Source organism: Cucumis sativus, chromosome 2, assembly GCF_000004075.3.
Source record: "Cucumis sativus cultivar 9930 chromosome 2, Cucumber_9930_V3, whole genome shotgun sequence".
NCBI classification, from domain to species: Eukaryota; Viridiplantae; Streptophyta; class Magnoliopsida; order Cucurbitales; family Cucurbitaceae; genus Cucumis; species Cucumis sativus.
This window is the reverse complement of record NC_026656.2, coordinates 4939167-4963222: the sequence shown is the minus strand read 5'-3', so window position 1 is coordinate 4963222 and position 24056 is coordinate 4939167. Positions and strand designations below refer to the sequence as shown.

The window sequence follows — 24056 nt, the reverse complement described above, 5'->3', positions numbered from 1 at the left end:
TCATATTTTATTATTGATTACAAACTTTAAAAAGAAAATAATTTAAACAATTCAAGTTTATATCATACATGAGTGTGAAATTACTTATATTTTAAATTTAATTGAACAGTTTTTTCATTATTTAAATAGTTCTAATGGAATTAATAAGAAAAAGTAGACATTAAAATAGATATCACAAAGATTTCAAAGACCAAAGGCTCCATGGTTTGTATAGTGGCAGGCAGTGGAACAAATTTGAACTTTTTTAATAAACAAATCAACCTACCTTTCTTTGTTATGTTTTATTTTATATTACAATTAAAGATAACCAGATCAGATCGATTACTAGTTATACAACATTTAATTATGTTTTCGATAGATAAACATATGTAATAATAAAATTCGATGAATTTAATTTATCGATTGAAATCTACAATCTAAACATTTCCTAAGTCAAATTCTAGTTAGGAACAAGACTTGATCTAATCTAACTAAAATTTTGAAATAGTTTGGAACAAATTCTTGATTTGGTTTGAAACATTACAAATTAGTAATACCTAAGTTTAAGTTTAATTTTTGAGAGAAAAAATATTTAAAAAAACCCAACCAATTAAAAGCTATAGGATATTTGAAGTTGATAGATTATTATAGTTGAGTTTTTTTATAAAAAATTAATAATCCATGTTAAGTGTATTTGAATAAAAACCCAATTCTATCCACTATTCGTTCAATAATTAAAGGATAAATTAAGGCACTAATTAACAATATATTCATAATGAATCCTAAAGAACTTTAGATAGATATCCATATTGTTTTGTCATATTAATTATCATTTCTTCCATATTTAGCATCTCTAATCCCACTCTCACATCCTTTTAATTTTCTAACAATAGATTTGCAAGTGAGCTTTGGAGGAGGAGAGGGGAATCTATTTCGAAGTTGGATTCCAAGTCCAAATCCACTAACAATATTCTTAATGTTTGCACACTCGTGGTCAAAAGCACTCCAATGAAGTTTTATATCATTCATTACTTCTCTTACACTCTTTTATATGTTGGTGTTAAATAATTGGACCCTCTCACTGTTTATATTATTAGAATTAACGTATTTAATTTATTGATAAACTTTTATCTTCTCTTTTTAATGGTTCTAAATTTCACACTAAACAACTATAGTTCTTAAATACACACATACCTTTTTAATTTTCCAATGTATATAATGATTTTATACTTCAAAACTTAACTGATTTTATATATTAGAGGTGATGAAGAAATTGAAAGTTCAAATTGGTTTTAAATAAAAATATGCTTTTTATCTTGAATTTGTGTAAATCTCGACCTACCTAAATGTCATAGTCAGGGTCCATTTGAATTAACTTTAAGAAAAAAATACTTTAAAAAACTCAGTTTTTTGTTTAATTTTTTTGTTCTCGAAGTATTTCTAAAATAACTCAGAGTCAATTTGGTAGAAAATTTTAAAACAAGAGAATCTAATGAAAATAAAATTGTATTTTAAGTTTTCATATATATGTGTTTAGTGAAAATTCAAAAATTGGATTCTAATTTTAAAAGAACGTTTAAATGTATTTTATACTATGTATTTGTCACGGTCTGCCCCAAAATTATTTCTTGCGACCATGTGAGAGCATGACCGCTTAGACATTCCACGTGAATCTATTTGCGAGATAGCACACAAAATTGCCTAGTAAGCATAAAACAAACATCAAACTTAATGCAAGAATGCATGAGAACTTATTTTTGAAATAACAAAAGACTTCGTTGATTTCAAATAAAGAGTACATCTTTAACAAGTACAAAGAGTTTCTTTAAAACTAAAAATATTCAAGTCTTGAAACCATAAAATCTTGATCATCTCGCCTAAGACATTTCATGTTACGCGGACATACTAAAATACTAACAAGTTGATGCGACGTAATTATAGCACGTCAAGCGTTTAATTTGGCATGTCGAATGCTAGATGTCCTTCACTACCTATGGGGAAATGGAGATAAAACAAAACATTTCAAAAATTAGACATAAACATCTAGTGAGTTAGATTTTTCACCAACACATTTATGGAAAACATTTCAACCATAACGCGTTGCAACTCTCTTTGCAAAATGATGCGATATAAAAACAGATGCATTTCGATAGCAATTCAAATCAACCTAACACATTAGGGGATTTACGTAATTCAAGTATCATCAACAATATGTATAAATCATATAAAAATTATTCCATTTCAAATCATTCGTAAATGTTCATTTCGGGTAGGAACACACTACTCAATAATACATTATACATCCTTGCACAATCATTTTGCATGCTTTATTACATCTTTGTATCATTCCTCAGCACAAGCAATTACCACACTCTGTTGCTGAGTTGCGATTGTGCGGAGTGGTCTCAATGCAACAACAAGTCTCCATCAATTCCATTACGCATATCGCGTCTTCCTATGTCAGATCACAAAGCAAGAAAATGGCATCACATACCATATTACACAGCAAGTATGAGGCATCATATTTCAGATCACACAACAAGAAATAGGACATCATATCCTAGATCACACACAACAAATGTGAGGAATATTTATCATTTCATAGGGTACCAAAGATCATTTTATCTCAACATTCCATTTCCTTTCAATTTCAAATCATTTGCCAACCAAACCTATTTTAAGAATTTGGGGATATAAGAGAAGTCGTCGAATTCCAAAATTCAATAAAGAAATATTTATAAGGATTCAAACATAGTAGAAATTCTTTTAGCTAGTTTGAAAACATTTTAAGAAGAAACCACTCACAATGAGTTAAACGAGAAAACTCTCTTGCAATTGCTTGTAAATTTCTTACCAAAATCCAAGCTCGGGACACTTTGAAATCAATTGGTACGTTCTTCAACTCTTTAGGTAATTATCAGGTAAATCAAGCTCTTAATCTTGCCAAAATTCTTTTATTTATAGATTTTTTCAGTGAGATTATCCATTCCGAAATGATTACCTCTGTCCGGCGATGAGAATCATCAAACATCAAAACGCCACCTGTCACTTGTCCCATCTTATCCTGAATTCAACTAGACAGCAAAGTCAAATAAGCTCACTTACTTTCTTACATAGGGATGATGTCAACTACATCCAGGTGAAGGAAGCTCACATCGCCTTCTAGTTCAACACATGGATCCTTTGCATCGCCTAGACTAAACGTGATAAGCAGAGTACTTGCAAAACTTACCAATCATCAGCTCCTATTGCACACCATCTCATCGCATAACTCATTCTTGTAGTGTGTATTCTTAACGTGAAGTTCAGAATGCGATCAGGGTCTCGTAGTATTTAAAATCATAAAACTAATCTTACATTTTCACCAAGTTTTAGTTGACAATAAGCTATTATTAATTTATTTATGAATATAATTTATGTTAAAAAAATTGGTTAATTTACTATTTTAGTCTCAATTGTTTGGAGAAAGTTAGAGTTTACTATAGTGTGATAAAACCTCATATAGTCCTTATGATTTAACAACTTTCATAAATAGTCCCTATATATGAACAAGACTATTTACTATGATCGATTTTATCAAACCAAAACGTCTAAATTCTAGCTATAAACAATAGAGACTAAATTCTATTCTTTTAAAATCACAAGGACCAAATTTATACTTTAACCTAAAATTTATAATTATCATTTTGTATTATTATATAATTTACAATACATTACATAATACATATTATATTAAAAGTATAAAATGAGTTTATAACTTATTGTATTTCTAAATATTTTTATATGTATTGAATATAATTCTATTTTTTAAAATATAAAATTCAAAATAAAAGTAAAAATGTTGTTTTCAAAATGTGTTTGATTATTTAGAAACATAATCTAGATTGTCGGTCAAACAGAATGTCGGCTGAATTTGGTGAATCTGAAAATATAAAACGCAACTTTGAATTATTTACCAAATAACCCTTATTTTTTAAAATCAAATACTTAAAAATGATTTGGATTCCAAATACGTTTTTATAGCATAAAGTAGGTTAAAGGCATTCTGGAATGGAAATTCAAGTAATTACACAAAGGATAGAATTTGTATTGTGGTGTGGAAAAAAACAATGATGAGAAGATCTTTTGCTAGTTATATCCTTCTAAAATTAAAGCATACTAGCTAGGTGTCACCGTATTGTTTGTAAGACGTATTTCATGTAACGTTCAAATTTTAAAAAGTACATAAATGAATCGATACTACATTTAAATAAGAAATATCTATATACTACATGTAACTTTAAATTCTTTTAAGAAATTGATTATAATTATCTATATACGAGTAAGAGGCATACATCTTCCTTTTTAGTGAATTAATTATAAAAGAATTTAAAGTTAAGCAGGCATAGCTTTGACAGTTTTATGTTGGATGAGTTCTTAAGAACTTTTTCTAAGAAACACAATAGCGAAGACAAAACATTTTAAAAGGACTTAGATTGATTTGTGGAGATGGTTTTCAGTCCTAAAATTAATTTTAGACACGTAAGAATGGTGTTCAGTGGAATATCAAAACTCGAAATTTGAATTCAAATAATCTAAACTTAATTAAGCATTATAGTTGATATCAGAACACAAGATGTGATGGTTATAAAAATACTTAAAAATCTAGGAAAAATGGATTTGTACATAATGTTACAAGAGTGTCCTATTTGTTGAAGTAATTGCCACAAAAAGAAGAGAGACAAACACTCGGGCCAAAAAAAGAAAAGAAAGAACAACTATTACTACAAATTATGAAGATGGGCATTTTTTTAGATATAAATATATTTTCACCCTGTCAACATGCACGGTTAAATTTGTTGTACAATTTATATGAGATTAAAGGCATGTTCGGATTCATTTTCGAAGTGTTTAAAAATGTGTTTATAAGCGGAAGAAAAAAATATTTATAAACAAAGTCAATATAAACGCATCTTAAAACATGAATTGGTTATTGCATATTCTTCTCCCATCAATTATATGGAATACGGTTGAATTTTTTGTTATTGATTTACTTATATATTTGTATTTGAAAAAGAAGGCACCATTAACTTGATGGCTTAAGATAACACTCAGACTAATAACTGAGGCACCAACATAAGTAACAAACAGTAAAAGAAATAATCATAGCACATAGAATTGATGACTCAGTTCAATGAAAAATCATCTACATCTGAGGGGATCTCCGATCATAGGACGAGATCATATATTGTCTTATCAACTAATTACTGAGTACTGAGTAGATGATAATTGTCAAATTATACTGACATCAAAGTAGAAGACTATCATGTTGTACATAGTGATGCCTAAAATACTAATACTATATATTCTAGAAGTGTTTTTCACCGAGCTCATCTCATGTACATTAGGGAGTAGTTGAATCGCAAAAGAACGAGAAATACAGTAAATTTATTAAAAAAACCGAGTAAATTAAATGAGATGTTCTCTTCTCATTCTTTCATAGACTATGTACACAAAGTGTATAAAAGTAAAATTAGTGGAACTTTGGAACACAATCCTTCTAAATATGACAAAAATCAATTATCACAAAAATTGGCTAGCTATTATATTCTTTGATGTAGGAGATTGATTTTGCCAAATTTGATTTGCTATTGCAATGGGAAGAAGAAATGCATTTCAAACCTATAATTAATGAGGTAGAAACATAATATGGTCATAGACAATCATTTTCCAAAAACCTTCAAACCACCTCATCCTCATTTTCATTATCACTCAACCAATAGTCTTTCCACATCGTATTAAACACCTAACCAAACAATACAAAATAATTCTTTTTCTCTTCATTTTATTATAATCTCAATTTTGTTGTCTCTTAGTTCAACACATAACCTATATTTTCTAAGTATTTTATCAACAAACACCCCTTTCTTGGTGTGAAAGAATGCAGTAGACAAATATCCCTTCTATTTGATAAACTCTCAAAAGTCCTTGCCAGATTCTCGATAAAACTCAATACTGATGGATAGAAGAAAGGTATTGTGCAACCTCATTAGAGTCCGTGGTGGATGTCCGAATCATGAAGATGGAGAAGGAGGTTACGACACTATCAACTATAGGAATAAACCGAGTATTCACAAGTTTCGACGATAGTGGAGAAGTTGATGGTAAACAACCTTCTTTCTCACAAGCAAACATACCCATACGTCGTGTTTATTACCATTACGATCGGGAAAAGGACCAAACCACAACACCTCTGGTTGGGATCATGAACATTTTTCTTTCAAATATCTCAAAGTGAAACCGTGAGCAGCTTGCAATCTGTCATTTTCTTCCTCAATGATTTGGTAATTGTCCTTTTAGGTATATAAAGCCCTCCCTAGCAATGGTCACCAACCAAAATTTATATTGGCTTGTAACTGAAAAAAGAACTATATGTCAAACTAAATAGGGATAGGATTTCACCATAAATCATCATTATCATTTAATAAAAAAAAATAGAAAACATATTTACCAATTTACTTGTGGTTTTATTTATATATTAAAACTAGAATATATCGAAATATTGTTTATACCTGATCATTGAGTAACCTCCTTCCCCATCTTCATGATTGCGACATCCACCATGCACTCTAATGACATTGCACAATACATTTCTTCTTCTTTGATATAAGAGGAACTTCACAATTCATAACTGTGTCTATCCATTTTGCTTTCTCGGTATTAGGTTATATTGAGAATCATGCAAGGACTTTTTAGAGTTTTTCAAAGAAAATGGATATTTGTCTACTGCAGTCTTTCACACCATGAAAGGGATGTTTGTTGATGGAATACTTAGAAAATATAAGTTATGTGTTGAACTAAGAGACAACGTATTGTCCATGAGAAGGATGTCTGAAACAACCTAAACACAACAAAATTTTGAAGTTTAGACCCAAAACCACAGCAACAATAAACTCAAAAGGGATCGAAATCTCAATACTCATCGAAAATTTACTAATTGAACCTTAACTCTGACTGGACAACATACTAACACATTCAAAACTTCACAACTCAAATCTTAAGTCACAATACCATGTGTAAATAAAAGGAGTCGAACCAACTGTAGGTAACAAGAAAATATTCTTATTCATTTTTTCATGTCATTCTCTTAATTTTTTACCTTTACCAAACCACAAAAAGAAAAAAAGAAAAAAAAAACTTATTCATTAAACAATAAACACTAATTAATCATTAATTTATTGTGACATATGAACTCTAAATGAGGGGTTTAGAGAGAGTATTAGTTTGGCAGATCATATAGAATGTTTTTTTTTTTCATATAATAGCTATGTGTCATTATTATCTTTTGATTTTGTTATGGCCCATTTTATTCTCTAATTTGTGTAAAGATTTTAACATCAAGCTCAATAATGCAACTTATTCCAAACAACCACCCTGTCAACCCATTAATAATCACTTCACAAGTCCTTTTCTGTCAACCCATTAATAATCACTTCACGGGTCCTTTTCCTTTCTTTCACTCTCTTTTCATCTCTCTCTCAAGAAAAAGAGTTCTAGAGAATTTCATGCCATTGTAATGTCCAAACATTATCAGTCACCACTCACAAGAATGCAAAAACAAAAAAAAAAAAAGAATTTACAGCTAATAGAAAAAGGTTGCCAGTCAGATAATTTGATTTACTTTGAAAGACAAACACAAGGTATGTTACACTTTCAACTTTGTGTATCGTAGAAAATAAGAAGTAAGATGGACAAAATGGGTAAAAGTCCCTTAAACAATATCATCAAGCCCGAGATTTAAACTTTAATAATACCGTATTTATAACATGCGAGACTTTCTATTTCTATTTCTATGTTCTCCTTTTAGTGCAATAAAAATTAGATGAGTTATGATAGATGGAATCAATAAGTCATTAATTTCTAGAGTGAGTGTGCATTTAAATTAGTATAGTTCCCAAGTTAAAAAGAAAAGGTTGAAGATAAAGAACATGCCAGGAGCATCCAACAACCATAAAATGCTTCCAACGTATATTTTTATATTTTACTTTTTTGCTTGATCACTATGGACTTGTATCAAGTAAAAGCAAGGCTACCATGATTATTGAAAGTAGCAATAGAACAGAACCTGTTCGAAATCCATTTCGTAGACAAATCTTCTGTTGATACCAAAAAGTTCCCAAGCTGCTACAAGAATGTCCAGACTACCAAGATTATTGAAAGTAGACTCCACTACACTACTTGCATCTTCTTACGAACATCACCTTCAAATCCGAATGGATAGTAAACAAAAAACAGGTTTCAGATCAAAATTAAGTTCAGATTTTTGAAAGCATGACATTAGTGATAATTTATACATACTAGTAAGAGTCCACCTACACGTACATGTGTGGCATACTCAAATTAAAAGAACTTGGAGCATTTTTAATATCGTATAGAAAATGCTACAGATCATAGGAATGGAGGGTCCATGTTCCAAAAAACAAAACATAAATCAATTCCACAAAATGGATGTACACACAAACAGAAAAATCCAGAAGAAACAAAGCCCAATATGCATAATCAACCACGAATAGACGGCTATTCAAAATTTTACAAGCCGAGCCTAAGTACAAATCTGAATTCAGAATGCCCCAAATGACATAGCACAACACATTATACTGATATTATACACAATAAATGTCAGTGGACATATGATATTGATATTGCATCATATTACAATTATATACCTTCACAAAGTTTCCAAGCGCCTTAGTGGATCCCCTTTGAGGAAGTGGAAACATTCTCAATACCAGCGAATTGAAGCACCTTCTTGGGAACCCCAGCAGCAACAATACCAGCACCACGAGGAGCAGGAACCATACGGACGGCGAGGTCACCGGAATAACAGGGATTATACGTGGCTCGCACGACTGCCAATCTTGTTACCTCAATATCCCCTCCTAACAGGGATCACCGACAACTTAGACAAAATAATCAAGCCACGAATAGCAGCCGCGTCCATAGTCTCCTCTTAGTCACGGCGACCAGCACGACTGGAAGCCACTTCTCCACGGCCACGAATAGCTTGGTGACTGGAACCCACTTCTCCTCTTCATCACGGCGGCTAACACGACGGCGTCCACAGCCATGACCGCCACCCGACCTCCACTGTTGGTTTTAAAACAAAGGATCGGTAAAAATGTCACGCACTCTACTTGTGAAGACAGATAAAAACAAATATTTTGTAAAGTTTAATGTCAAGGAGAGAAAATAATGGAACTTAATAGTCTAAAAAAGAGTAAAAAATTAGCAACTGACTTGGTTAATAGCTCACATCCTGTTTTAATGTCAAATTAAAACCGACATTAAAGCTTCATATAATGGCCCTTTAAATCCGACATCAAAGATCCGAGTTTATTTTTTTCAACCGAGAGCTGTGGATCTAAAAGAAAAATGGACACCAGCGGCTGACTTGATCTCCGCCGAGTAACCGCACACAGCGGCTGGTGCAAAAGGCGGCCTTTCCAGATCTAGTGTAATGTACACTGGACGACGGAGATACGGTGGCAGTGATGGCTTTGGCTGGGTTTCTTCGTCGGCGTGAAGAGAAGAAGTTTCGCCAAAAAGGAAAATTGAATTACACAAAGAAGACAATTTGATTTAAATTTCCTTGCATTTTCTTCTTGCAATCAATGGAATACTTTTATACCCATAAAATTTCAATTTTTGAGATAAAAAACAATGGAAGGATGACTTTAATAATTCACACCATTCTAGTGCATTGCACTCGTGGCAGCATCTCATATGTTGATAGGTATCAACAGAACCCATTTCTAACCACTTCTTATACAACACTTTCACGTGATCCATCTTTACGATTCTCCTTGTTTGGTCTCACACACTTCTTTTTTTTTATGAAGAACTAAGTATACAATAATGCTCCAACTTCCTGCATGTCTTCTAGTTTTTTGTGGCATTCAATATTACAACAAGAGTACTGAGGCTTTATTCAAGAATTGTATATACAAAGCATTGTGTGATGGTCCCTGCGGATGCTATATATATATATATATACATCTTTGAAATAGCAGTTATGGACATTATGCTATTTTAGGATGTCACCTGGACCATGGGAAGTAAGTATTTCCATTTTTAACAACAGGTCATAATGTTTCCAAATTGTTGTCTCCCATTTAAATCTTTACCAAGCTGTCATGCAATTATTCAGATCAAAAAGGAATAGATAGATTACTGATTAAGTAGATAATCCATCAAATTTTGAGCTGGGGTTCTTTTTATCATTAAATTCAGAAACCAAACCTGTTTCTGAATGGTTCTTCAGGACAGACTATGATAGTTAATACATACTACCTAGAATTTGAGTGCTCTACTCTCCTACCACTTTTATATAGTTTACAGAGTTAATAATGCACTTTTATGAATTCATATTTTTCAATGAATATTTTTATGTATTTCATTCGATCAATATTTTATTAGTTGTGATTCAATTGCACCAACTTAAAACAAAACCAAAAATGCTTAAAATGCTTAAAATGCTTAAAAAAGGGGAAAAACACATGAATTAAAATATATGGAAGAAGATAGTAACTTTCTGAAATTACTTGATAATTAAACAAAATGTGCATCGGTATAATTACTTGGCTTTTATGTTGAGTATAACACACAGATACGAGTGTCATTACATGTGTTTGGGCCCATTGTTGAACTAGTTTCAAGAAGTCAAATGGATCATCATTCACGAACAATAATACTGAACTTAAAAAACATACCGAACTTAGGAAAAAGAAAATTAAAATGCGTCCGATCGTTAAAAATTGAAAGAACAATTAGATGAAAGAAAATAATGGAAATGAAATATGTGGAGAATAGAACAAACCTTTTATACATACAAACACAAATATACGTATGTGAAGGGATAAGAGCCCTCACGCAAGGAATTCTCCTTTACATTGGAAGTTAGAAAAATCAGTACATTCACAAAAAAAACACGAAAACAAATTTACTATAGAAAGTTAATTATCGGTAGTTAAGCATGGTTGATACAAAAATTTAGAATTAGAATTGTAGAGATAGAAAACTTACCTTCAATGTCATCTTTAACTTCTACAAAACTTCAACTCGAAGAACACCACCACTCGAAAATCTTACTATCCTATGAATGACTGAGGTTGATGGCTTGTGGGAAGTAAATTTTGGATTTGGAAAAAAGATCGATAGAGTTTTTTTTTATGAGAGATTACACAGAACTCAATTCGTCACAATTTCTTAGACGTTATCTCATACTAACTTCCCTTTTCTGCTAATGAAGTAGGGAGGAGAGATCTCTCGAATGTTAGATTTATTTTTAAATATAATATTATTAATGTGATCTATAGATATTATATCATATTTTATCTCTTTTACGTTTTTTATTTTATTAGATTTATGAGCTAAATTAATATTTAAACTCACTCAAATACTTTATTCTTTTATTAAATTAATTTTAAAGTTAAAACATGCATAGCTTTCAACAGTTTTACATTGGAGTCGAATGACTTCATGAGAATTTTTAGTAAGGATAAAACATTTTAAAAAGACTTAGATTGATTTGTAAAAATAGTCTTCACTCCTAGAATCAATTTTAGACACGTATGTATGGTATTCAATTTTAGACACGTATGTATGGTATTAAATGGAATGTGAAAACTAGAAATTTGAATTCAAATAATCTAAACTTAAAAGCATTATAGTTGGTAATGATGGTTAAAAAAAAACTTAAAAATCTAGGGAAAATGGATTTGTACAGAATGTTACAAGAGTGTTCTATTTGTTGAAGTAATTGCCACAAAGAGGGGAGAAACACTCGAAAAAAAATGGAACAACTTTTATTAAGAACTATGAAGATAGGCATTTTTTAGACAATATTTTTTTTCTCGGTCAACATGCACAGTTAAATTTGTTGTACAATTTATCTAAGACTAAAAGAATGTTTTGATTTATTTTCTAAAATTTGTTGTACAATTTATCTAAAATTAATTTGTTGTAAAAATTGTGTTTGGACTTCATCTTTTGGAACAAAACAGTGAGGATGAATGAAAGTTAGTCTAGCTAAAGAAGATTGGCATTAGGAATATAACCTTCCCTCCTCAAATCATCGATCAACAAGTCTAGGATTTGATGGATTTCGATCCACTCTTGGTGCAAAACATCACCAGCATGAAACTCGTGAAGTTGTGAATTGATGTCAATCCAGCTGCAACCAGGAGTCTTAGAAACACCCTTTTGCTTCATCAACATTCTCATCCTGGCAGAGTCATCCCATCTTCTCAAATTTGCATATAATTTCGATGAGATTACGTAATTTCCAGAATTTGAAGGTTCCAACTCGAGGAGTAGCTTCATTACACGCTCACTAATGTCGATGTTCTTGCGCTTTTGACAAGCACCAAGCAGTGCTCCAAGAATGACTTCATCTGGTTTTTCAGGCATCGTCATGACGAAGTCCCAAGCTTCTTCTAGATGTCCTGCTCGTGAAAAAAGGTCGACCATACAAGAGTAATGCTCAATTTTCGGCACTAATCCAAATGACGAGCTCATCATGTGAAACAACCGACGTCCTTCATCAACTAATCCTGCGTGCACACAAGCAGAAAGTACTCCTACAAATGTGATGTCATTGGGGGAAACAGTTCCACCCTCATTCATCATGGATTTGAACAATGCCAAGGCTTCTTGAGCTTGGCCGTGGAAAGCAAGAGCAGATATCATAGCATTCCAAGAGACCTCATTTTTGTTAGGCATGCCATAAAAAACTCTAAATGCATTGTCTAAGCTTCCACATTTTGCGTACATGTCAACTAACGCAGTACCAACATAAACATCGTCTTGGAAGCCTCTTTCTGAGGCATAAATCTCTACTTGCTTCCCTAAGTCAAGGGCTCCAATGGAGGCACAGGCAGAAAGTATTCCTATCAATGTGATTTGATCTGGAGCTGTACTGCTCATTCTCATGTCTTGAAACAATTTAATAGCTTCCTCTGACATCCCATTTTGCGCATATCTGCAATTGATTGATTGGAGGACAAGAAAAAAAGTAAGATTTCATAAATTTGGAACAGAGGCATTATTATTTAGACTAAATACATGTTTTAGTCATTAATGTTTGAGCATTTTTTTCAGTTAGTCCCATCGTTTAAATAGTTTCAATTTAGTCCCTTGTGTTTAAATTTCCACCAACAGAAATAAAATCTAGCTAAAGGTAGACTTAGTAACATAATACTTAATGAAGAATTAGACCACCAAAGAGCAGAAATTTTCAAAAAGTTTCTACTTTTCTTCTCTTTAGTGGCTCAATTCCTCCTCCAAGTTCTTGTGCAAATTCACTTAGTATCATATGCACTTAAGCTAATCATGGGCTACATTTAACATCAACTAACAAGATGGTGTTCTTGAAAATTGTTTATATGTGAGGTACTAAATTGGAACTTTTTAAACTACAGAGAATATAACATATATTTAACCAAACATCTATTAACAATACTGCAAAGTATTGGTTCAAAGAGAAGGTTATCGTTCACTTGCCCTGTAATCATGGCATTCCAAGTAACTTTATCTTTCTTCTTCATAGAGTCAAAAATCCTCCTGGCTGATACTAAATCACCACACTTTCCATACATATGGATCAATGCAGAACCCATAAAATAATTTAACGTCATCTTATTCTCCACCACAAACTCCTCCACCCAAGTACCAAGTTTCAAATCCCCCAGCTCTCCACACGCCCCCAAGACACTAACTAAACTCATTTCATTGGGCTGAAACCCAGCTTCCATCATCTCTCTAAACAAACCCACAGCTTCACCAGCATGCCTCATCTTCGAATAACCCGAAATCATAGAGTTCCAGGAAACCAAATCCTTCTGAGAAATTTCATCAAACACCTTCCGTGCATCACCCATTTTCCCACACCGCGCATACATCGTAATCAAAGAATGACTCACATGACCATCCTCGTCCAACCCACGTCTAATCACAGAACAATGACCCATCCGCCCATTTTCAACAGCCAAAAGATTCGAACACGCAATAAACAGAAATGGGTAAGTGAGATTATTGGGTTTCAAACCCAGAAATTTCATCCGAGAATAGAACTCAAGGGCAAGAGAAGACTTATTCCAAGCCGTCGAGAGACCACGAATCATGACATTGAAAGAATACTCGGTTGGGTCGAGAATGTTGGAGAAGAAAACCGAGGCATAAGCGAAATCTTTGAGGTCGGCGATTTTGTAGAGAAATGAATTGGGTTTGTGAATTGAATTTGTAAGCAACTGGGCGTGGATTTGTTTCAGTTGTTTGATACTTAAACATTGTTGCAATAAGGAATTGAACTTATCGGAAAGAGCTTGACGATTGGGATTTGGTTTTGAATGTGGTTTTTGGAGATTGAGATAGCGGGAAATAAGATGTGGAGAAGCTTTTGTTCTCAGCATTCCTTAACCAAGGCTTAATTGAGAGGGAAATGGAATTATTATATAAACAAAATTTATGTCTCTTGTGTTTTTGGGCCTTGACTATTTGAGGCCCATTGATTAATGATCTTTTGAGGCCCAAGTTCACATTTTTCAAAGTATTCAATTTAAATTTTGTTTCCATTTACACCTTTCAATATTTAAATTTTAAGTTTATTTAAAATAATTATCAAAGATCAATAATGGATTTGAGTGCCCTTTAATTTTAGGATGTTATATTTAAACGTTCAATTTTTACTAAATAATCACTTTTTGATGTTCATCTCTATTAATTAATTTAAAAGAACTAAAGCAATTGTAATTATTTAAGTTTTGCTATTTTTTCCATCTGCATTAAATTTATTTTCAATTTTCACTTTCATAATTATTTTAAGTTAACTAATAGACATTAACCATAAAATTAAAAATAAGTCACAGGGACCAAATAAAACCTCGATGTAGTAGCAACTAATTTTTAGATTCAATAAAAAAACACAAAATACTAAAATTGAATAAAACCCAAAGTACTTATATATAAATAATTTTATTTATTTATTTATTTAGTATTATTAGGAAAAATGTACCATAAACTTGAGTGTTAGTTATGATATAAGAGGAAGAAGGCATCACGACCTTGTACTCCAAGTAAATGTTATTACATTACCTTATCTGTGTATTATATATATAATAAAGTGAACAATATAATAATAATGGATTACAAACGCTAGCAAACAAATAAATAGATCAACATTATTTGATAGTGTGAGATCACTTTTTTTTATCTCTCTAAACATTAAAAATGATAGAATAGTTAATTAGATCCTAAGAATATATAAAATATGTTACATATTGCCAAACATTAATAATGTCCATTTGTTTTATATGTGAGATATGCATTGCTTCTTCCAATCTTCTTATCATATCTTAATATTGTCAAACTTAATATTATTAGTTAATTTTTTATTTAATATTTTTTGTCTTTTACTATAATCATTAAAGACTAAGGAAACACATGTTGACTATTCTTAATTAAAGACTAATATCAAGAATTGTAATAGAATAATTTCATTATTAATTAACCATGTAAAAACTAGGAGAAAAGTATTGTATGATTTTTTTTAAAAAAAAAAACAACGAATGCATCCAACTTAAAATAATATATTTAATGAGTGAAAAAGTTCAAAATTCATTAAATGTCTTAATTTTAAGAGTACTTGAAGGCATGGAGGGTTTCAAATAATTTTGTCGTATGGGTTATGGTAATCGAAAAAAATAGTAGATATGGTAGATAAATGAATGACTTCAAATAATTTTAATGTAGCTAAGTATGAGTTATTATAATGAGAGACTCAAATATTGGGTAAGTTAGTTGAGTCTTTATGTGTAATGAATGTAATGCAACCAAAGTCCCACGTTGGTTAGATAACAGAATGATCATGGGTATATAAGTGAGGACAAATATATTTTCTTGGTATGACACTTTTTGTGATAGTATCCAAAAGCAAAGTCACGAGGGTGAATATCCAAAATAGACGATATCATATTATTTGAGCAAAATTTGTTCGGTTCTCCACATTATTCTCAACTTCAATGGTTTGCTAATGATATTTTTATTTATTTTATTTTATTTTTACGTGGGTTGGTAGATATGGTTTGTTTAATTAAAAAGAAAATTATAAATAAGGAGAAGTAGTAAAATCGTTTAAGATTTAAATAGTTAATGGTGATGAAGTCCCGACAAATATACATTTTGTATTAAAAATTCATTCCATTTCCTCGGAATCAAATGTAGAACAATTAATTCAAAATCATAAAGAAGAAAGAGAGGTAGCAGTTTGGTGACCTACTTGGGTCCAAACCTATTGTTTTCAAATGCACACCTTATTTTTTTTCCAATGTTATTTTTATAAATGAAAATTAATTATTCTATTCACTTTAAATATTAAAAACTAAATTACACTTAACTCTACATTATTTTTAGTTTAATTAATTATAAATAAAATAATCAACAATTCAATCCAATTAGAAAAACTATCTATTTCATGAATAGATATCCAACCACTTATATTTACTTGAATTTATGGACTAAATTGTTTATATATTCAAATATAATTAGTACACTACACTATCAATTAGAAGGATAAGAATAACTGGGTAACCAGACAATCCGGACTAACCCAACTCATATTAATATATATTTTTTATTTTATATATAAAATACGAGTAATTAGGTTAAGAAGTGAAGCCTGAAGAGGCAATTGCGTTTTTTCTTTCCTCTTTTCTCCTTCTCCATTCATGTTTTCCCTTTCCTATCATTTCTTCTCCATTCACGACTTCACGTTTACCTTCTCCACCCCATGCCGTATCTCTAGCTCAGATCTTAGATTTCAATTCGTCTTCTTCATCATCTTTACCATTTGACATATTTCAGTCTCAACTTTTGACGGTTATCTTCTTTCTCCGTCTCTTCACCTCCAGCTATTAGAACTAAAAAACAAAAAAAAAAAAAAAAAAACACACACACACACAATCCGAAAACTCAATCCAACCCAACTCATATTTTATGGGTTGGGTTGGGTTGAAAACGTAATTCGGGTTATTCGGGTTGTCAATCCAAATAACCCGAAAATATGATTTAGGTTAAGAATGTCTCCAACCCAACTCAACCCGATTATATCCCTACTATCAATATCTATTAGTGTTTTATAGTTGATAAAATCTAAAATAGTATTATATTTTATAAATACTTTGGTTTGCTATTATTTGTTTCCTCTTGTGTTTTATAACAAATTCAAGTACTAATAATGATTATTGTAATGGTATGATCGATGTTTTAAGTAAGTATAAATAAAGTCATCAAACTTTGTATACAGTTATAACTTGTTAAGTTATGAGAATTTTATACCCTCATTTGGGTCTTGGACTACAAAAGATTTATGAATTCCATATGCTATTGGACCCACACATTAGTGCAAGTGAGAGAGGAAAAAATCAAAGTCCATGAGAAGAAAATGCGATAAAGCAATCTCTTCATATGGTCTCTTTCATTAATTTCTCTAAGAAAATTAAAATTGACATGTGTTTGTTAACTTCTTTTTTGTTTTCTGTTTTTAGACCAAAATAAAGGTACATACACATCATATCTGTTCTTAGTTCTTTCCCAAAGTTAGAAATAAATGGTCAAGAGAAAGAAGAATTTTATTTTATTTCTAATTAGAATCACACATCATGATCATGATATTTCTGATTAAAAATGTTCTAAATATTCCAAATAGCTTCTAATCAAAATAAAACATGTATGAAAAGGATAAATACCAATTATCATATTAAAAACTATTCATGCTTAAACATAATTGTGGTTTGATAGTAACGGTATATCATCATGTATGGTGGACAGAATATAGTAAATAGCCTTGTGATAGTAATAACTTTTTTTAAAAAAAAGTCCAATTCTAAGTATTAATTATTAAAGTTATTCGTGTTAAAAGAGAGCTATTCTAAATTATAGTAGTTGTTGGGGTGATTTTCACCTAAAAAACACAATCCACATCAAGCAAAAAAACAGAAATAATGCAGTAAAGAAGACTGTAATAAAAAATTTGTCAAAAATAGATCATTTGACAAAATATTTACAATTCATAGAAAAACTAAGTGTAATAAAATTTTTCTATAGTGTAATAAAATTTATGTTTTTAGTAGTTTTTGTTCTAGAAATAAGTGTAAATAATTTGTCAATTTTTTCTATTTTTGAAAAAAATTATTGTAAGTAATACTTACACCAATGACAATTTAGGGTTAAAAACGAGTCTAAAAACAATGAATTGGCTTGGGGCTTAGACCAAAACAACAAATTGTTTTGCCTTGATCAAGGTTTAGGTCGAGCCCACAAATACGACCGGATGGCTCATGCTTCGTGCATGCCCCAACCTAATAGATTATCTTAAACCTAAAATATGACTAAGAGAATTTGTTGCTCAACTTTAGACATGGCCAAAACAAAAAGAAAAATGCATGGAAGATCTACTCAAATTAAAGAAAGGTGGATAACTATTTAAAAAAAATTGAAACCCCCTCCTAGAATAGGTTTAGGGCAATAAACAGTATAAATGTAGGGCAAATTTTCCAAGAAAAGTAAGTCCATTATTCACTCATAAACACTTTCAATGCACAAGTTTTCCTATTTCGCAAGTAGTATCTTCCCCCGCCAAACAAACTTAACATTGTTGCATGTGCAAGTGAAATGTGTTGTATGACATTAACAATAGTTTAAAATAAAGATAGTGAGCATAACAAACGAGTTACAAAATGAAACATGATTTGAAAAACACACACGAAAAGAAAAAAAAGAGATCGACATTAAATAGACAACTACCTATGTTTATAAAACAAATCATTTAACAATAAAAAAAAATAGTAAAAGCAAACATAAATTAATTAGCATACAATATAAGAGATATGTAGTTTAAATATATGAACTCATATACTAAAAAATATTAATAGAAAATGGATTAGTAAGGTCCAATTAGGTTACAAATTTGTTGGTGGGTTTTTGTTTATCAAAACTAAAGTCATTTTCTTTCGATTTCTTATAATGATTTACATATTTGTTAAGTTCAAGAATTGAGTTGTTATTTAAATCTAAAAATAAATACATGTTTGTGATTTTTTTTTAATTTAGTTTATCCATAGATGAGAAAAGCATGTTTATAGCATAACTTAAAAGAAAGTAATAAAAACAGAACAATTATGTAAGTAGCTTAAACAAGTCCCAAAGCTTGGCAAATGCAATACACTATACTATCACTACAATTCCATATTGATTTGATGGTATTTAGTTTTTATCCACATATTAGTTCCCCTAGAGTAAATCTATATTTACATAATTTCAATATGAAAAAGTGGATGAAACATTGAAATAAGCACACAAATATCACTATATTTTGTTTAAATGATAAATGGTTAGTTTTCTCCTAAAAAATGTGTCAATATTCTCCAGATTTGGAGGGGCATATTGGATATTTGGGATGAAAATGGGGGCATTTTTCTAAAATACCAAAACCGAGGAATCCACGAGGCTAAGGCTGAGGCTCCTCTTTTACGTGGGACCCCCTTCCCTTTCTTTTTTACTTTTTTTTTTGTTTTTTGTTTTCACTTTATTTTGCTTTTCTCTAATTCTTCTTATTAATAATTATCCCCTTTTACCTTTCTCTCCCCCCCTCTTCCTCTTAATTACCAACAAACCAATCTCCCCTGATCTCTCCTCCTACACGTGTCATGATTGGAATCTGACGGTCCGGTGACGATTTGACCTTCTCCATCGCCGTTCCCCTTGCCCTTTTAACTCATCCAACGGCTTATGATCTCTTTCACTTTTAATTGGCGTTTCCCCCGGTCCCACACGGATCGTATACAATCTTAGCTGATTGCTTCTTTCGTCACCAAATTTTCACACGTGCCGCAGGCTACACTATTTTCTTTAGGGAGGAAATTTTATTTTTGAGCTATCAATTTCTTTTTCTTTTTTTTAATTTCAAAACTCAATTTTAAATAAATATGTGCGGGAATCTTAGGCGTATTTTGGAATAATTTTTTGGTGTTTAATTTAATATATAAGTTATTAAAGAAGAAGAAAAGGCAAGTGTTAGATATTCATTTAAAATGTATTTTGAAAAAAAAATGATTTTGAGTTTATAAGGGTCAATCTTTATCTAATTTGAATAACATTAACAAATATATATATATTACTTTTATGTTAAAATAGTTTTTATCAAGTATATTTAAATGGAGAAAACTTTTTGAAATATAGTTTTTTTAAATTAATCCAAGAAGACCCTTAAAAAATCAAATATGATAACAATTCAAAAATCGAGTTTGTAACAATTGAATGACTCAAAAAACAGTCAAATTTATTAAATAAAAAATCGTAAATTAAAAAATCATTTCGTTCATTTCATAAAATTTAATAATAAATAAATGAATTTTTAATTAAAAATATAATATTATTATCTCCCAACTTACAACACCGTATGAAATATCAATACATCCACATTTATATGTCTTCCTATACCTAAAACATCGACACCCTTAAGTCCATACCAAAAACTCAAGGTGAGACATATAAGAAGACTTGGACGTACTAATTTTAATAAAATAACACATATCTAAAATAAGAAAATACAATTGTGTATTAATTTTGTTAATGGAAAAATACAAATGAAAAAGAATACTACTTTCCAACAACTAAAAGAAATAAATTAAGAAAAATATATAGTTTTTGAAACAAATGTACTCACTTTCTTTCAAGTTTTGCATTGGGATCATAAAAAGTTTTCTTTTTCTGCCCTAACCCCATGGCCATTTTTGTAGTGTTTCTTTATACAATGTGGACAATTGGAGGAATTGAAATTTTCAATGATTGTGTTGGAAAATTCTAAAGGAGATGCTTTTGGGGATTAACTTAATCATATATATAGTATTGTCTTTTTAGAAATATTTTTTCATATTGTTTTCTATTTCTGTGCTTCTTTTCATCCTCCAAAATCTTTTTTTCACATATACTATAGTTTTATTTAAATTAATTTTATTTGTCCTTACTTGATTGTGCAATTGACTATATAAGAAAGATGTATCATCTTAATAATTTGACCCTACTTCAGTAAAATAATTATCGTTTAATGGTTAAAAAGTTGCTTTATGGATGATAAGATGATCCATCCTTTCAAAGAGTCAACATATGTCTAGAGATTTAAAAAAAAAAAACTAAAGCCAATTGCATCATTATACTTTCAATTATAAAAATTGAAACCTTAAATTACAATGCAGTAGAAATTAAATCTCAAATTGATAAAAATCGATCCCTCAAAATTATACAATCGTTGCCGTTTCTACGATTATATAAATTTGAAGGTTTAATTTTAACAATCTTATAATTTTTAGAACTCAATTCTTTACAATTTGAAAATCTGAAAGTTTAATTACAACCTGTTATTTTTTCCTCACCCAATGACAGTAAATTTGAAACACTTTGTTTGAAAGTTAGATTTTAAAACATTTATTTGTTTTAGAAAACTTTCTAGTTTTTTTTCTTTTTTTTGTAAGGTTAAATAAAAAAAACTTCAATTTTGCATTCATATATTATTGGGTCAATGATATATAGACTTAAATACTCGTAAACTTTAAAAAGTCAATTTTCTCACTATAAAAAATTGAAAACAAAAAAATTAGTTAAAACATAAAATCTCCCAAAATTATAAAATAAAGTTTCTTCTTAATTTTTTTTAAAATTTCAAAATCTTTCCAAAGTTTAAAAATACCATTACACCTAAAACAAAGATTTAAAAAAAAAAATTTGTTGTTATATAGGACAAGCTATTAATAGCATCTTACTTTTTTATTTTTCTACTTTCTTTTTCTCATAAATTTTTAAAATACTTCTTTTAAATTTTTAAAAGTTTTAAAAAGTTTTGAAAATGTTGTTACAATTAAAAAAAAGTCAAAAAAATATTCTCATTGTTATGCACCACTGTTAATACCATCTTACTTTTTTAATTTCTTTCTTTTTTTCTCATGTCATTGCTTCAATATAGGTAAATAAATCAATAAAATTGCATACTTCAATGAGTTATATTGACTCTAATAAGAATAAAGAGAATACATTGGAGCATAAGGAGATTTTGAGGCATATTTTAAAGAATTTGTACATTAGTAGTTTATTATAAGTCAATACGATAGGTACGTAATTGAAAATGTACTAATATATCTATTTTTGTAAACTTGGAACAAAAAATATTATTTCTTCGTAAATATAGAAAATAAAAAGTCATTTATTCGTCCATTATGTACTTATACATCATCTTTCTTTTCAATAAAGCTAGCTTATCATTTTTGTGGATGAATAAGAGAATTGGATGAAAATTATAGATTAATTTAAAAATTATAGTTGGTATATGTTTGTTTGTTAATAAACAAAGATGGGAATTTGGAATATATTGAGAAAGATATAAAAGAATAATGGAAATGAGGTCATAAAAACAAAAATGTTTCTCATCTTTGTTTCTCACTTTCGGTAAATGATGAGCATATTCTTTTGCCATTTTCATATCAAAATCCAGAATCTGCATCCCCACTCCCCCAATTTCATACACCCATATGTATAGCAGTTTTTAGAGTTGTATTTGGGAGGATTCTCAAAACAACCAAATTTTTATAAGATTTATAGCAAACACTGTCTTATCAATTATAATCAATTATAGAGTGGGGTTTTCTTTTTTAATAGTTGGTTGTTTAAATCTTACAATTTTCTCCTAATTCAATGGAAAGAGAATTACTTGTTATCCATCTACCTTGAAATTTGATGGGTTTAAAACTACCATGTACTTTAACACTATTGTAGAATGTGAAGATTGAATAAAAAAAAAAAAAGCTTAGGTGGAATTAATATTTTCTTTTTCTTTTCTTTTGACAAGGTCAATTTGTGTTTGCTTGATCTAATGAAATAAGTGGAATAAGACGTTGTGCCTATAGTCTCAACGAAAAATGAAAATGAGGTGTGGGCATAAGTGTAGGAGAATTGAAAAGTTTAGGTTGCACTACGATATGAGTTCATCGAAAAATGTCACATTGACGCTATACATTATTTTAATAGAATTTTAAAATATCAATTTCATGTGAAGATTATTTTATTTATTAAAAATGTTTGAACCCGGGTTCGAACCGGGGACCTCTAGTGTGTGAGACTAGCGTGATAACCAACTACACCATCCAAACTAGTTGTCCTTTATTAATTTGTAGTCTAACACAATGAAAGACATTACAAATCTTAAAAGAAAAAGAAGAAAAAAAACTTATTTATTTAAAAATGTTAGCATCTTATATCCACATTTACAATTTAAGGCCTTTAAAGATTGTGACCTACTTGATTTTCAAGAAAACAAAAGAGATTTGTGAAGAAAAATTTAGTCTTAAATTATAGAATCAATAACAAAAGAGAATATAATATTGTGTTATTATACCCACCTTGGTTCTCATACCCACCTTGATAAGCCTCTATTTAATTATTTAGTATAGTTATTTAATATTGTGTTATTATTATATATGTATTACATTTAAATGTCAAATTCAATTGTTTACTTGTCAATGTAATGAATACATTTTAAAAAAAAGCTAACGGCAACAAATTTTCTTATGATAAACCTAATCCTCACAAATTTCTTGTGAAGAATTCGTGTTTGGATTCTTCTGGAAAATTTCACCATCGATTGGGAGCGAGGGTAGGGAGAGAGACCTCATGGACATCTCAAGTGAGGTTGTGTGACTGTTTGAAGTGTTGAGTTGATTAGTTTAACTTTCAATATGGTCGTTTGAATATATATGTTGTTAATGTGACTTATAATACTTGAAAGAAAAGTGTTATAATATGGGTAAAAGAGAGGGTTAATCCATAAACTTAAATTTTAACAAAAAAAAGTTATGATATGATAAAGATTTGGAATTAAGAAAGAAAAGAAAAAAACAAAAATGTATAAGACGTGGAAAATCCTCTTGTTTGTATTTTTTAAATTAAGGGTAAATAGTTTAATAATGTTTAGGGTTAAGAAAAGAAGAGAAACGGAG

At 30.1% G+C, this 24056-nt stretch overlaps 1 protein-coding gene, 1 long non-coding RNA gene and 1 other non-coding gene across 5 annotated transcripts; all 3 read right to left on the bottom strand.

Annotated features, from left to right (window-relative positions):
- Positions 1-5684: 5684 nt before the first annotated feature.
- On the bottom strand, positions 5685-9713 carry LOC101219834. 3 transcript variants are annotated; one of them, XR_180853.3, is made up of 5 exons: positions 9256-9636; positions 8685-9151; positions 8084-8219; positions 6531-6859; positions 5685-6374 (listed from the first exon to the last, which is right to left on the bottom strand). It is a non-coding gene; the product is annotated as an uncharacterized LOC101219834 (long non-coding RNA). The 3 variants fall into 3 exon arrangements; XR_004214550.1 differs by having other exon boundaries at positions 6531-8219; positions 8685-9105; positions 9256-9713; XR_004214549.1 differs by having other exon boundaries at positions 6531-8219; positions 9256-9704.
- A 2082-nt stretch (positions 9714-11795) lies between these two features.
- On the bottom strand, positions 11796-14429 carry LOC101203905 (pentatricopeptide repeat-containing protein At2g34400). Its single transcript, XM_004148290.3, has 2 exons — positions 13519-14429; positions 11796-12997 (listed from the first exon to the last, which is right to left on the bottom strand). The coding sequence occupies exons 1-2, from the start codon at positions 14424-14426 to the stop codon at positions 12046-12048; spliced, it is 1860 nt and encodes a 619-aa protein (XP_004148338.1). The 5' UTR covers positions 14427-14429; the 3' UTR covers positions 11796-12045.
- An 8707-nt stretch (positions 14430-23136) lies between these two features.
- TRNAV-CAC lies at positions 23137-23210 on the bottom strand. Its single transcript has one exon. It is a non-coding gene; the product is annotated as a tRNA-Val (tRNA).
- Between the last annotated feature and the right edge of the window lie 846 nt (positions 23211-24056).